The sequence below is a fragment of the Lycorma delicatula genome, chromosome 5 (genome assembly GCF_047948215.1).
Source record: "Lycorma delicatula isolate Av1 chromosome 5, ASM4794821v1, whole genome shotgun sequence".
Lineage (NCBI taxonomy): Eukaryota > Metazoa > Arthropoda > Insecta > Hemiptera > Fulgoridae > Lycorma > Lycorma delicatula.
The window spans coordinates 94,060,524-94,077,875 of record NC_134459.1 but is presented as its reverse complement, the minus strand read 5'-3'; the positions used below and the strand labels follow the sequence as shown (position 1 = coordinate 94,077,875).

General features: G+C 28.1%; 1 protein-coding gene across 4 annotated transcripts in view; it reads right to left on the bottom strand.

Moving 5' to 3' along the window:
• Nucleotides 1-5,317: 5,317 nt before the first annotated feature.
• The window catches only part of ApepP (Aminopeptidase P), a 66,456-nt gene continuing 54,421 nt past the window's right edge, over nucleotides 5,318-17,352 (bottom strand). For 3 of the 4 annotated variants that reach the window (XM_075366659.1, XM_075366656.1, XM_075366658.1), the window contains exons 10-13: nucleotides 14,415-14,544; nucleotides 13,078-13,255; nucleotides 10,983-11,158; nucleotides 5,318-5,858 (exon numbers count right to left, since the gene is read on the bottom strand). In XM_075366659.1, coding sequence (XP_075222774.1) covers nucleotides 5,739-5,858; nucleotides 10,983-11,158; nucleotides 13,078-13,255; nucleotides 14,415-14,544 — 604 coding nt within the window. In that variant the 3' untranslated portion in view covers nucleotides 5,318-5,738. Of the gene's footprint in view, nucleotides 5,859-10,982; nucleotides 11,159-11,817; nucleotides 12,005-13,077; nucleotides 13,256-14,414; nucleotides 14,545-17,352 lie in introns of those variants that run through there. The other variant, XM_075366660.1, reaches the window with a different exon arrangement.

Sequence of the window (17,352 nt, the reverse complement as noted above, 5' to 3'; positions counted from 1 at the left end):
AGCAAGGTTTAGGTTGGTTGATTACGGCTTGTATTCGGAGTGTAGGGTCGATGACACGGTGGACCATGTTATATACATCTGTCCGCGGTACGAAGCTGAGTGTAACAGAGTTGGTAGGGAACTTGAGAGAGTAAACTTCTTCTTGGATCTGCGAGTCAACTGGAGGACTCGCAGTGAGTGGACTGTCGTGGCTGGCTTCCTGAAATTCCTCGCCCAACGCAGGAAGCCGTACCACGCTACGACAAATATCTAAATCAGAGTGGCGACTATGTAGAGAGATAGCGTAACTAAGTAAGTACTTGTTACAAATAAAAAAAAATTTATTTTCACTGTGGTTTTAATTTCGTGACCGATCGGACCTTGAAAAAAAATAACCCTTGTAGTTTTGAAGGAGTTCACTCACAAGTTCTTTGTAGTTATTGGACTTAAAGTTTCCAAGTAATTTGTTTATCATATTTTGAAATGTTTTCCATGCAGCAACCTCCAAGTCATTCAAACGCCGGATCACTCATTTTTCTTATTTGTGGTCAAACTAATATACCTTCCTTTATTTTAGCATCGCTTATATTAGGGAATTTGTTTTTTTAGAAACTGAAACCCTGCACATTATTATGATCCATTGCTTTAACAAAATTTTTGAATTAACTTAGCTTAATGTGTAGCGACAGAAGATATAACTTTTCTGGATTTACCGATGCCTGAGTAAAACAAACATTCTTTTCTCCTACAACAGTATGTCTCTCTTTAGTCACTGCTCTTTTATGTAATGGTTTTTCCTATCCCTGCTGTCCCCACTCACACAAAAAGCAAAAGTACTTAGTGTACCTTCTATTACGTTCAGATATCTACAAATATGCCATAAATAATTCAGTATTTGTCATATTGAATCCAGCTCAATACAAATTTTATATTTTCATAAGACTTCTTCATGTGAAGAGCGTACTAATGATAGTGATGGGTATTTATTTCCAATGTAAAGTAAAACCAGTTTAAATAACTAAGCTTTGAAGCGTCAATAAAAACGGCCTTTCATCAGGATGATGCACAGGTCCCAAAGCTTCCAGTAAGGTCCACATCAATACAGTATACTGTTATTGTACTGACAGAAGAAATGTTAAAATTCTGACTGTCTGTTACGGAAAGCACTTATTTTAGTGTTTGGTCGTAAAAGATGCCATTCCTTTCAGACTTGATGCCAGTATTTCTGCTTGATTCTTTGATAAATTTATATCACAAACCAGGTCATTTAATTCTGATTAAATGGGGTTCAGTATATACATTTTCTAACAAGTTTGGTTTTCTTTCTTCATTGCCTGATAAGTCGGCACAAGATTTGACATTTTCATCTTTAGTTAAGTTCCATGTTTCTGGTGACACTGGAATTGGAAGCTCTTGGCTATGTGGCACTGGCCACATGGCAGAGGGAATATTAGGGTATTTAACAGTAAGTCTAGTTTTAGCTGTTATCCCAGATATCCTTTTTACACAAAAACAACTGTATGGTGTGATCCTTAGGTTCTCTCCAAACCATTGGAATTGCACTCACAACATATACCCGCAAATACGAAAGTCAGCTACAAAATTGAATGTTACACACATGAAAACTCGCACTTGAATGAGAATTAAAAATATTTCTCTAGTCTGCATGACAGCTTATAAGTACATATAATGATGACAGAAATAACTAATGAGAGAATGATTGTTTATAGTAAGATGAAAATAGGAAGAATGAATCACATTCTTGCTCATTTTAATTAGTGTGTAAATAATTAACAGGATTAGTGTCTAACAAATCAATGTGACAACAATTAAGAGATTGTAATAAATAAACAAAAGCTATTAAGTTGATTAATATAATAAAGTATGTTCACAAAATGCTACTATGCTTATGGAGTTCATGCACGATTCTACCTGAAAATAAGAATGATAGTTACAAAAAAAATAAGCCTTACAGAAGAATTCTGATTTCATATTTAAGATCAGCATGAAAAATACTTTAAGAATCAGTTATTCACTCAAATTTAACAGAATCAGAGTTGTTGTTCAGAGTAATTAAAACACCACACTTTTTGCATTGTTGTTAAAATAATGGCAACTGGTTCAAACTATAAAAAGTCCATCTCTGTTTTCAGACAAACCAGTGCTGTGAACCTGAACACAGCCACACCCCTGATGCCAAATAGCATGCATCCTCAAATAACAAGACTGTTTTATCTGTATAACTTACCATGATTAGTGTTTAAACATATTAAATTAATGGTTCAGTAATACAGTTATTTTTATTTTCATTTTCCGAAATACATGTTAATAAGACCTGCATCAAATATTAAGACCCCCTCAAATTTTGGGATATAATTGCATTAAAAAAGGGGTCTTTATTTTTGAGTAAAAAAAAATTATATATATATATAAAGAGAGGTTATCTCTAAAGTAAAGACAATTTCATTATAAAAAAAATTATTCTGATAACTTATATTTTTTATTTCTCTTAAACTACATATCTTATACTACTTCTCTATATAATTGCCACATGAATTAAGACAATTATCGTAGCGATACACCAGCTTCAATATACCCTCATCTTATCTTCTGCAACCAGTCCATTTAGACACTGATTAATAGCATTTTTAAGTTCATCATCACCCACGAATTGCTTACCGGTCAAAAATTCTTTTAACTTCTCAAACAAATGGTAATCAAGAGCTAAGTCCAGACTATATGGTGGGTGATCATAAATTTTCCATCCAAATTTTCATAGTGAATCACATGTTTTATGTGCATTATTGTGCAGTAGGACGATGCTGTAGGTCAGCCACCCACATTGCCGATTTTGAATGGCACACCTTAACTTACGTAGAGTTTCGCAGTAGACTTCTGCATTTATATTCGTTCCACGTCGCATGAAATCAATCAGCAATTTGCCAAACGATCCCAAAAGACTGTCACCATCAGTTTGTGTCCAAGTGGCTGTGGCTTGACCTTTGTTGGTCTTGTTGGTGATTGAGGATGATTCCATTCATTCACTTGACTGACGTTTTCTGTTTGGCATGTAATACCACCATGTTTCATCGCTGGTAACAACTGAATTAAGGAATTCATAACCTTTTTTTGGGTAAAGCATCTAAAATTACAAAGCAGATCCCATTCGGATTTTTTTGTGACATTCCATTAAGACATGCAGTACCCAACGTGCACAAACCTTTCTGAAACCTAAATGGTCATGAACAATGCGAACAATAACAGCTCTTGAAATATCAGGAAAACAAAAGGTCAGGTCGGAAATTGTTGATGATCTTTTTTGATTTCACCATCAACGCATTTCAGCAAGTCCTTGGTGATTATCGAGAGTCTCCCTGAACGTTCTTCATCATGCACATTAATTCTGTTATTTCTAAACCTTTCACAACATTTTTGGATGTACCTTTCATTCATTACATTATCACCATACACAGCAACAAACTGTCTATGAATTTCAGCCGGCTTAACGTTTTGATAGTTTAAAAAACGTATGACTTCACATATTTCACAGTCGGTGGCAACATCGATTTTCCTATTCATTTTATAACATAATAACTCAAATGCAACCAAAGATACTACAACACGACAACTTACAGACAACAATGCAGTGTGTACATTACTAGCGTGGCCATGAATGACACAGATTCACCAATCTTAAGAAGAGAAATTTTCCAGTGGTTTTTGGAGATATCCTTTGTATATATATATATATATATATATATATATATAGATAGATAGATAGAGTGTGATTCACAAAAGGTGAAACAAACTTTCAGGACCTATTCTACTGGAAGAAGAGAGTTTATATTAACATAAGATTCAGAAATACTTCATTAACGAGTGTCGGCTGGTGAATGATTTCGGTAAAATTAAGCCAGGCTGTGATTCTTGAGATCCAAATTAAGGGCTTAGTGGCTTTGTATAAAATATATCCTGAAAAAATGTCCTACAACTGTATTATGCATTTTTTTTTAGTTCCTGAGAAATCTGGGATAAAAGATAGAAGGTAGTGGTAAAAAAATAAAAACAAAATTTTTTTAAGTTTGGTGTAAAATATCTTTGTTTAATGAGTAGTAATAAATACAAAAGTTTTAAACTCATACAGAATTTGATTCCGAGTAAAACTATATAATTAAGTTCAAGAAAGTAAATGCAAATGTAAGAATTAAACATTTTTTTTGTTGCAAATTCCTCTTTATTTTCATCAGTAGAACATGTACTAAAAGTTTGTTACATTCTTCATGAATTATCTACTACACATATCCTTTTCTAACACTGACTACAATTAATTACATTTCTTATGTAAGCCCTATTTTACAATAAGTACAATTACTTCAATGACAATAATAAAAAAGGAATAATAATAAAAAGATATGTATATAAAAGTATATTGTATAAAAATACTAGCGTAAATATTCAGAGGAAGCAGGATCATAAAATTAGGACTGTCAGTAAAAAAATAAAATCATTTTATGTATACATATATATATATATAAAATTATTTTTTTTATTTCCAATTGATATATGAAATAATAAAAAAGTATTAATGGTAAAAATAAATAACTATTTGTTAAAATTTAAAAAAGTGATATTTAACAATCAAATGTGAAAATTTAATTTGGAAACAGAGGGAATAAATTTAGTGGCTTTATATAAAATCTGACTTGAAAAAATGAAATAAGTCCCAGTATTCTATTTTTGTAGTTCACAAAAAATCTGGGATAAAGGCAAAAGCTTATGGCCGAATAACATATATAAAAACATGTTTGGCTTAAAAAAACTGCTAAATAGTTATTAAACACATAAATATTTTTTTTAATTGATAATAAACACATAACTGGTATTTTAGATAGTTACTAAACCATACATTTATACTGAAAAAAAAAAGATAAATTAAATGAGTTTATTTCATGATAACCATTTCTTTCAATAATAGACCAACCTTTTCATTCAACAGAATATAAAAACCTTAACAAAAACTAATACTACGCATTAAACTTTTTATTAACTAACAAAATATATAAAAGAAGAAAAACTTTTACTTTCTCTTCAAGCTCAAAAAACCAGTAAATTATTTTATAAAAAATTCTTTTTTTATATTAAGAACTACTCACAAACAATCAATTATAGCCATCCTACTTTTTTGGGGGAGGAGGGAACTAATCATGCAGTGTGTGAAAAATGGCAAGCATGATTAGGATTTAAACCCAGAAACTTCCAGATGAAAATCATAAACAGTAGCAATCCATCACAGAGGTTAATTTGTTAATTTAAATTATTATAATAAAAAAAGGAAAAATAAAATAACTTAATTTTCTTTATTAAAAAATTATATTTTATTTACATTTTATATCTATCTTTACTTTTAAATCTAACTTGTTATAAATATAATTAGAAATACATAAGCTGTAAATAAAATATAACAATAATTACTAAAATGAATATTTGCAATGTTTTGAAATCTTTAAAGTTGTTTGTACAATATCGAAGAAATGAAACAAATCTTACTTTCACTTTTCTTAATCATTTTCCGAATTCACCAGTGCTGCTTTATTTATAATATAATACAATTTTTTTATATTTTTTTTTACATAAACTGAATATACATGTAATAAGCAGTTTCGTTAATTTAATTATTGCACACAAAATTGGTATTTTAATAGTTACCACACCACACATTTATATTAAAAAAAAAGATAAAATAAAATACTATAATATATTTAACCGATGGGCTCTGTTTCACGATATAACCACTCTATAGCTTCATGGTAACCCATTTCTTTTAATAATGGACCAACTTTTTCTCGACAAGCATTGTGATAATCATTAAGATAAGTAATCTGTAAAAAAATAATTAGAATTTATTCAACAAAAATAAAAATGTTATTACACAAGTTAGAACCGCTAAACATAATATGCCAGTTAAACAATTGAGGGATAAAACTAAGAATCAATTTCTTTTTAAATATAAAAAAATTGCAAAATATCTGAGAACTTAAAAAATTGTTTTATAAAACAATGAAAAAATAAAAGACAATTTTAGTTTCACCAAGAAGTAAATTAACATACTGAACAGTGTGCTAATTTAATTTAATATTAAATAAAATGTAAACCACCAAAACAGTAAATAGATAATTTAAACTTACCATATTAATTCCGAGAATCAATTTTTATGGGATCCCACATCTTCAGTTGTTATTAAAATTTATAATTATATTAAAACATATTTATGATTATTAATCTGTCAAAATATTATATATTTATTATGGATGAGTATGGAAATTATAAACTAATTTCCTGTCCAGCTGGAGAGCAGAATTTATGCATTCATTCATAATAGGTTTCAAAATTTTCAAAAATAATTTCAACAAATTAACAAATCATAAATAAGTATGTTTTAAGATAATTATATTATTTAATAAAAACTGAAGATGTAGGATCCCACAAAAATCAATTCTTGGAATTAATATGGTAAGTTTAACTTATCTATTTACTGTGTTTTGATAGTTTACATTTTATTTAATATATATAATACATACATAAATATCAACTTAAATATAATTTATTTAAGTTTATTTTCCTCTTGATTGGATAGAATTAAATATAATAAAAATACATACTTTACTTAAAAATATTATCTTTATTAATCTTCTGGGTTAACCAATCAATCAACTATACCAACTTATAAAATTAAATTCACTACGTTTCACTTAAAATTCTCTAAGCTTCCTCAGGTAACAATACTCATTCATACAAATATTATACAAAATTATATTGCTTACTAAGAAATTAACTGATCTACCCATCTTACATAACAATATTTTCTAAACTATCCAAATTTTTGGATAGCTTAGAAATTTTGGAAATATTTAAAATATTACAACAAATAATTGGAAAAAATAAATACGAGGGTTATTTTTTTTTCAAGGTCTGATTGGGCGCGAAATAAAAACCCGCGCAAAAATTGGATGAACCTTTGCGCATATGTGTTGCGCAGCATCCCTAGTCTGGCCTTCAATCAGCTGAAATTCATAGACAAATAAGTAATGTGTATGGTGAAACTTCAATGAGTGACAGCAAAGTGTGACAATGGTGCAGGAACTTTAAAGCAGGCTGTACAGATGTTCATGATGCAGGCGGTCAGGGAAGGAAGCGAGTGTCAATCAATGATCTCGTTGAGCGAGTGGATGAGGCATTTGAGAAAATTGTTGGTTCACAGTTTCTGTATTGAGAGATTCATTTCCTGAAATTTCAAGGTCATGATGTAGTGTAGATACACCATTGTGAGTGAGAGACTTCAGTACCGCAAACTGTGTGCAAGATGACCATCAAACTGTGTGCAAGCTGTTTGACCATCACAAAACAATGAGAATGGATGCCTCCCTAACGTTTCTCCAGCGCTACCACAATGAAGAAGATTTTTTGAACAAAATTGTCACAGGGGACGAGATATGGGTCCATTTTGAAACTGAAGAAACAAAAGAACAATCCAAACAGTGGATGCATTCTCATTCTCTCAGTAAGCCAAAGTTCAAGCGAACCTTCTCCAACAGAAAGTGTATGGCTACTGTGTTCTGGGACCGGAATGGAGTTCTCTCTTGGTGGAATTAATGGAACGTGGCACGACCATCACTGCAGCCGCATACTACATGACTCTTCAACGTCTACGAAGGGCAATTCAGAATAAGCAGAGAGGAATGTTGTCATCAGGCATTGTCTTTCTCCATGACAATGCTAGGTCGCACACTGCAGCTGTAACAAAGAAGCTCCTGCAGTGTTTTTGTTGGGAAGTTTGATCACCCACCATAGAGCCTGGACTTGGCTCCATCCCATTTTCACCTCTTTGCTCGGAGGTGGCTCCGAAACGGAGTCGCCTCTGTTTTCAGCCATGACGAGGGTATTGGAAAGTTGGTACCACACTACGGAAAATGTCTAAATAGGAGTGGCGACTACATAGAGAAATAGACTATTTAAGTACCTGTTAAAAGTAAAAAATTTTTTATTTTCACTGTGGTTTTAATTTCATGACCGATCGGACCTTGAAAAAAAAACAACCCTCGCACAAGATCATGGGAATTCTACACATTATTAATAAGCAAGTAATACCCACACAACACAAATTAATTTCTTCAGATGTAATTTCATTATATACCAGCATTTCCAAAGAACTTAGTGACTGAAGCAATAGAAACCAAATAGAGTGAAATTGAAAAAATAACTAAAATTACAAAAAACATAATTTTTAGAATGTATAAATACTTGCAAAGATAATAGGTATATTAAATTTAAAAATAAATTATATGAACATTGTCATGATTTAGCGATCGGGTCACCAATCTCAGCCTGCTAGCAAATCTAACTATGAAATATTTAGAAAATAAAGTATTACAAAAATTAAATACTAAGTCTCATTCTATAAAAGATATGGGTGCAAAAGATGATATTCTAGTATGTGCACATGAACAAGATATTGATTTAATATTAAAAGAATTTAACCTATTTAATTAACATATACAATTTACAAAGGAAGTTGAGATTAACAGTAGTATAAACTTTCTGGATTTAACCATAATTTCAAAAAGTAAATATCAACAAAATGGTACATAAAACCAACATCTTCAGGTAGAAACCTAAATTTCCTATCAACACAACCAATAGCACATAAAAAATCAGTAGTCAAGAATCTTCCAAACGGAGTAATAAAATTTACAAACCCCGAAGGTAGACTATATAAAAAAAGCAAAAGATATATGAAGAAATAATAATTATTTGGAAAATATCATAAAATATTTAAAAATAAAACTCATAAACACTATAACAATATGTCAGCCAACCATCATAACAATAAAAATAATAAAAGTGAGAATTATGTTGCAATATCATATGTTACAGATTTGTCTGAAAAGATTAAAAGGTTGCTACCAGAGGATTTCGCAATAGCCCATCAAAATTACAACAATCTAAATAGTATGTTTTCTAAATTAGAAAAAATATCAACAAGCCAACGTACAATACAGCATTCCGTGTAAATGCTGTGTGTACACTGGACAAACATCTCATACCTTAAAAAAAGAATAGAAGCCAATAAATATAGAAAAAAAAGGAAGTGACAGTGGTAAAAAAAATACAATAGAACATAAATACTTGTTTGATTTCAACAGCACCAAAATATTAGACAAAGAACAAAATACACATAAAAGGACCTCCTAGAAATATATACATCAAGAAAAAAATACAAACGCTCTCAACAACAGAATGGACATAACCAGATTAAGCAACATATATGTTAATATAATTTAAAAAAAATCATATATTTACATTATAAATTTAATTTTAAGGAAAATAATGTTTAATGTTAGTAATTTTTTAGAAAAATATGTGCATTGAAAAGGTTTCAATACACAGGAAATAGCAAATAGGTTATATAAAGGGATACATATAATTATCTAAAGATAAAATGAGTCATGTGGGAGTAGGGGGATCTATTACAATACGGGTGGGGACAAAATACAGTTATCTAGGATGGGCAGATAAGTTAATTTATTAGCATGCAAGAGAATTCTGTATGATGTGTGTACGTAGGTGAACTGTCTGTCACCTAAGGAAGCTTAGAGAATTTTTAAGAAACATAGTGAATTTAATTTATAAGTTTGTATAATAGTTGATTGGCTAACCCAAGAGATTAATAAAGATAATATTTATAAATAAAATGTGTCTTGTTATATATAATAACATACAAGTTAAGATAAACAACAACTGCAGGCGACCAAATGGTTATATAATAATTTAATGTAAGATAAATAAGGAAAATGTTATTTAAGTAGCAGTATTGTATGTACTTAGTTATAATTTATTTCATATTGCAAATTTTGTTCAGAAAATAAAAGTATGCATCATTACTATTATTAATTTATATATAAAACAGGAGTGTGCTGTAACAAGCTCTTAATATTTTATTATTTAACACGCTGGCTGCAGTATTGGTTACATATATTCTGTATCAGTATTTATGGTGAGGCATCCTGTTTCCCTTCTGTGTAGCAGTTGTATTTTTCATCTATCTTCCTCATTTATTTTTTTATGATTTACCGAGTAATTCTTAAGATTAAATTCTAATTTTGGAAGGATTTAATCTGTACTGAACCTAAGTGCACCATATTTGAATATAAAGTTCATAAATAGTTCTATCAATAACAGATTTTATTCACTTTTCCACAACTGTTTTTTTTTCTACTTCATCAGGCAAATTTTTAACACATATATATTTAATTAAATATTTTAAAAATAATAAGAGATATAAAGCAAGAATTCAATACAAATGAAAGATGTTTGAATAAAAGAGACAGAATCAAGAAAAAATCTTGCTTAATTTTTTTCTCTTTATTATTTTAATAATCTAAATACGTATTACAAATTGTCAAATGAAGTACAAATGACCACTATACAAGAGTTCACAAAAGAAAAAAGATTAGCCGAAAAAATAAACACAATAAACTTAAAATAAATAAAATATTGAGTTACAAAAATTGAAGAAAAAGAATGATTTTTAGAATGGCAGTATTTTGAGACAATGCTGAATATTCGTGGTCATTCAAGAGAATGATCGATATCCATTACAGCAGCTTAGTCATTATTTGTGAATGAGTCACATTGACAGTAATGGAAAAAAGGTATGTGAAAGTGAGTTTGAGGTTTAAAAAATTACAACAAACTTAGCAAAGCAGCAAAAAATTGACTATTTGTAAATATTTATCAGTGGAAATTGAATGCGACATATGAATTTGTTTTTAACTAAACTAATACCCAATTAGTTTATATACCCAATTAATAGTTTATATTAAAAGAAAGGAAGTAAACAGATAAAGGAGATTAAGCAAGATTTAAGGAAATTTAGAAGAGAGATGAAATAAAACAGTTAAAAAAAATTTACCTACATAGCTATATTAAGCTCTAAATATACATACCTCTTCTTGAGTAAGTAAATCTGGTAACAACATTTTTGTCTGAATAGGTACAAAGGTAACTGTTTCAAATGTAAGAAAAGTTTTATTTGTAAAATTATAAGGCGTTTTTGCTTTAACAATTCGCATTACATTTTCTAATCTTATACCAAATTTTCCATCTTCATAGTATCCTGGTTCTGTAATAAATAATTTTCAATTATATAAAAAAAGATCAATACATAAACTTAATTTATCAATACATTAACCTGTAAATGTAAATATGTAAAAAATAACCCTCTCAAATTGACCAACACAAATGTTCTAGTTAAGTGGCAAAAAGTCATTTTCATAAAACTTTTCCACTGTAATTATTGTCTGAAATGCTTTTGCACTGTAATCATTGTCTGAAATGTATTCTCTAATTTGACAGACACATTTCTTACACAATTTTTCTTAAGCAATAATTTATTTTAAACATTAACAATGTGTTATTTATTTATTGCCTGTATAAAGAAGGGATATTTTATCCTTATATTTTCAGTGAAAGTTCTGTAACTACAAATGAATTATTTTCATAATTTATTGTTAAAATAGCTATACATGCAGAAATAATTAAAAATAAAATTACAATAAAAAACAGTTAAAAATAATAAAAAGCAATTATTAGTCTACATTCCAATGTACATCTTTTCCTTTTCATTTCTAAAAATAACAAAAGTGAATATTTTTGTTTTTTAAAAACAAAAATTGTTATTTCATAATACTAAAACAATAATCTAAATATATTGTAAAAGTTTACTTGTGCACGTGTATGCATGTATACCTCTCTTGGAAGGAATATATATCTCACATGTGTCATTATTATTCATGCAGAGTGGAACTGTTTCTGTTCTTATTCAACTGTATTCTTGTATTCTTCTTTTTTTTTTGTTTCCCTTTACATAGTTTTTAAATGCACTGAATTTTTCTCAAAAATTCTTTGAATAATATTTAGATGTAATAAATTATAATCTATGAACACAGTTTCCTTGGCCAATTTTCATCTGCCCAAAAAAAAAATGTACAAAATTTTGACCAATTTTCAGGTACAAGAAATAAAAAACAAACAAAGACACTACATGAAACCATACATTTAATTGGTTCATACTAATCTACTCTGTATGTTAATCAAACATTTATTATATTTTTATTTTAAAAAAATGTTATAGTTGTAATTTAAACTCTACATATTGTAAAACGATTAACAGATCATAAATGTATCTCTTTTTCATACACATTTTTATTGAATATTCCTAAAGGTACTGTTAATTTAAAAAAAAAATTGTTGAGCAGAAAATGTTTTTCACCAATCTGTGGAGGTGGTAGCATCTTAGGCTTTCATCCGGGAATGAAAGGACAACCAAGACAGCCACATGCGCTACAAAATTCAATTTCCATACTCTCACATACAAGTACAAGGTTCAAAGCTACTGTGATGAATTAATTCATCATCTTAATCTTAATTCATACAGTCTTAATAATCAATTAGTGCATGCATTTCATGAATTATGAATTCTATCACCAAATTTTTATGCAGAGTTAGTGTACATGTTCATATAAGGTTTTTTCAATAAAGATAAAAAAAAAACCATAAAAAAAGGCAGAAAATGAACTTCTTTAATGACACTCTGAATTAAAAGAAATATATGTATCACAGAATATCTCACACAAAAAGATACATTAATTCAAATATTTCTCTATACTAACATTCTTAACACAAGCTTCTAGTTTGAAGAAATTCCAGAAACTTCTGTTAATACCAATGTGCAAATACCATCATGTTAAGAGAAAAAACTGACAACAGCAGTTTATGCACATAGCAATTTTAAACAGTTGAAAGATCATTTAATATAGTTACTGATATATATATTTTAATGTTATGTATATTTTAATCAATTATTACACATCTGATTCGCTGCAAGAGTCTGAATACGTTTTTCATTAAGTCATCAACTAGCTATTAGTAATAATTAAATTTAAAATAATAAAGTAATAATTAAAATACATTAATACTGCAAGTTAAGTATTTTAACAATTAAATTATCATAATATTTGAAACTCACTGTATACAACTCACCATTTGAAAGAAACATTCCCTCTTGTAAGCCAGGATCATCAACATAAGGTCTCCATGATATACCAAATGGACCTTCATGTACATTTAAATAAGCTCCAACACCATGTCCAGTACCATGACTATAATCCAATCCAACATCCCATAAGAATTTACGAGCTCTTGGATCCAATGAATTACCCTACATTATCAAATAAGATTAATAATTAGTTCCATTAAACAGTCTCAACTGATTTCAACGAGAAACATAATTTTGGTTCTTTTTAATTAACAGGTAAGGGGTCTAACAGATGTAATATGTAGTCTCTTCAATATAAATTTCAACCTTACCTTTCAATATTGTCACCCACTTTCACCGAAAGCACAATTAACCTAGTGTTGAAGGTACAACAACATAATCAGTAATAACTAAGAGGATCAGTTTTTCTTTTCATTAATATTTATGTGCTTAGACCAATACAAAAGAAGACAGCCACATTAGAAGACTAAATATTTATTTATTTTAAATAAATAATTATCTTCGAACTAAAAGAATGTAATACAGAATTAAATAGAATGGGAATTCAATGTAAACAAACAATTATTTGACTTTGGAATACATAAATTTAAAGATAATTAATGGAAAGATGATACATTTAGTTCCAGATATGAAACAGAATGTTGAGAAAACTCAAGAAAACTTGTTCAGATTCGATAAAATAGAGAAATATACAAAGAATGTGTAACATCCTTGTAATCTGAAGATAAAGGTGATCATTATCAAGGTGAGACTGGATTTTAAAACAGTTTTACAAAGAAAATATATTATAAAGAGCAGGAGTTAAGAGAAGTTATATGCAAAAAAAAAGAAAATGAATTAGTCTCCACAGTGTATAACTTACAGTGAACATAATCAGGCTGTTAAGGGAAATGAAACATTACTACTGTTAAGTAGGACATAGGAGTTAGCAGAAAATACTAAATGGACTGACGCAGTAACTAGAAAGTATCAGAGAATAACAAAATCTTAAACACTATTAAAACTTAGAATAAAAATCTGTAGATAAATGAAAGCTTGATATAATTAAAAGAGAAAATATCTTGGCTTTCTCTTAAACTTATATGAAAACATATATTATGAGGAGAAGGAGTAGTCTACAAATAATGGTAATGAGATATAGTCATCAGAAAAACTGTAGCAATTGTTGACCTTGTGAAGGAGGAAATTAAGGAAGTTTGAAAGATTTCAAGATAAAGGAAAGCTTCAGGTGAAGCAATATCGTAGCTTAAGTTGATGTATATTTAAATGGAAAAACAAATGTAAATAAAAATAATACAGAGATCAAAATAAAAAAACAAACCAAAAGTTTATGAGGAAACACGCTGGTACCAAGAGCAACTTGTCCTTTAAAAACTCTAGTAAAACATTCTTTTTCAAATTCAGATGGTGTTCCAAAGTGAAGAGTTCGGGTTACATCGGTAGTTCCATCCCTGCAACAAAAGTTAATAGCATAAAAGTTATAAAATGTTTTCTCTAGTACCAATAAAATCTAAAGTATCAAGACAGCTTTGAAAAATAATAATAAATTAAACTGTTAATAGATTAACTTTAAATATGAAAAAAACTACATTCAAAAATTTATTTAATTTGAATTTTGTTTAATAAATTATGGGTCCACTTCACCCATTATTATAAAGTAGACTCAATACTTGATATAAATTTGGTAAGATATTTAAAAAAACTGTTTGAATATACTTATTTTTCAATAACACAAAAAATAGCTCTCTATAAATGAATCATACAATTTGTTTTATCATTTGATTCTTTAAACAAACTGAGCATGTTCTCTTTAAGCAATAAAAAACCTCATTTTTTCCTATCATTTGTAAAAGTACATGATTTCACTCTCTTGAAACATGTACCAGATCCTATATTTGTTTAAAAAAACTTAGATACATTAAATGAATTTCATTAACCAATTACAAAATATAAAAAAAGCTAATTTTTACAAAGTTTTAAATTCTAGCTCAAAAAAAGCTAAATTTAGATTTAATTGAAATCAATTGGAATGATTAAAAAATTGAACTGAGGTAAAAGTTTTGACTGCATGTAATTTGCTTTTCAGCTACTTTACCTTTAAAGTATTTACTTTTAAAGTAAAGTAGTTTACTTTTCATGAATTTACTTTTTCAGCTAATTTGCCAACAGTTTAACAAATTTTTAAACTGATCAAACTAACTTGATATATGTTGAAATCGTTTACCTATTGAAGTACTGCAGACTATAAATTTATCAGAATAATACAACAGTAAGCAAGCAATTTACCTCCATTTTATATAAGTAAAAAAATCCATTCTTGGAGCTACAAGTCAATTTTCAATCTGGTGCAACAAGTATGAGTAACTGCTTATATCATAATATTATAACAATGGATGGTAGTATAACATTACATTATATATCATGACAGTCATTGACTTTGTCATTTCCGAAATGACAATCACTGGGGCTTAAAAAATTGATACTTACAAGAAGGATTATTGAGTAAAAATGGAAATAAAACAAAAGCTGAATTGGCTTATGAGTAGAAGTCATTATTAAACTTAAATAATAAAATTCCCAAAAAATATACTAAATAGATTGCTGAGTTATCTCATAAATTTTTCATTATGTTTAGCCAGATTTTGACAGCAGTAATCTGAAAACAACCCAGTTTTATATACATTCTACTATATATTCTACACAAACACACATTTTATAATCAAAATTTATTTCATTGATTTTTATAATCAAAAACGAACTTGAACAACCCAAGTACAGAATTACAAATCAAATTAGTAAATGAAATGATACACCTTATTTTTTTATTTATTTTTTATTCCAAAAGCTCTTTCGCAGGATCCTGCATCATCAGTTGCATATAAGATATATTTATATAAAATTTCATACATAACAGTTCATATACATAACTTTTTTTTTTAAAATTAAAATTAACTTTTTCCAGCACAGTGTTTGTTGAGAATTAGCAAAAGTACTTTGCTACGCAGAATATTTATTTCACCATAAATTTGATAGAATTAAATGGTCTTGATTTTCAAATTGATTTAAACATAAGTTTTTTTTAATGGTCCTTCAAATGTTTTGCGATATTTGTGACTGAGATTATTGTGATGATTAAAATTATCATTATTGTGATAGTAAAGTTTATTTTATAAATTCTAAAGAATTTTCTTGTTGATTTTTCTTAAGTTAGTTCGGTTATAACTTCCTTTATTTCATTTAGTTTTATTACCGTTCCTATAGTTGGGTCTATTTTATTAATTAGTATTGGTAATATTATTGAGATTATTCATAGAATTAATAATTTTATGTTCAGTTTAAATTTTTCATTTAAGCTGATTCTTGATATGTATATGAATATTGTTAAAAATAACAACTATTGTTAAAAATATAATGTATAAGTATCATGAAGATTTAATTAGTATTGAATGGTTTCTACATATCAGGGCGGTTTGGAAAATTATTATGGATCCTAATGATACGGGGTGACTTAATATGGGTGATAAAATTATATTTGATACAATTATATATTTTGTTAAAATTCAGTAAGTATTTTAATATAAAATATTAGTTTTGGATACTAAAGATGATTGCTTCTTTACTGATTTTGTTTAAATAAATTTTTTAAAATTATGATTTACAAGATCATTGTTTATTTTACTCTTAAACATGTTTACTTATGATAATTATTTATTTTTTTGGTTATTTTTTAAATTGGTTATGTTTTTATTTATTCGTAAGCATTTTTTTTATGTCTTTTGGGGCTTGAGTATTTATTACTTATTCTTTTTTTCTTCAGATTTATAGGTTATTTTATTTATGATTATTATTTTTTAGTTGTCTATTATTTGGTGTATGTGATGGTGTTTTGGGGTTATCTTTGCTTGTTTTTTTAATTCATAATTCTAATAGAGATTATTTAGATAGATTGTCTTTATGTTAAAGTTTATTTTTATTTTTTTTCTTTGATCCTTTTTTGCGTTTTAAATAATTGATTTATTTATTTGGTGGGTTTATTTTTTTCTCTTTTTGATTTTTTTTTCTGTATTTGTTTCTTATTTTTTTATAGTTGATAGGGTATCTTATATTTTTTGTTGTTTGAGTATCTGAATTTTTATTGTTGTGTTACATTCTGTTTATTTACATTATTATTTTGATTTTCTGTCTAGGATTTATATTTTCTGTTGTTTTTTTCATTTTAGATTTTATTGTTATTGATTTTTTTGAGTGTAGATTAATTT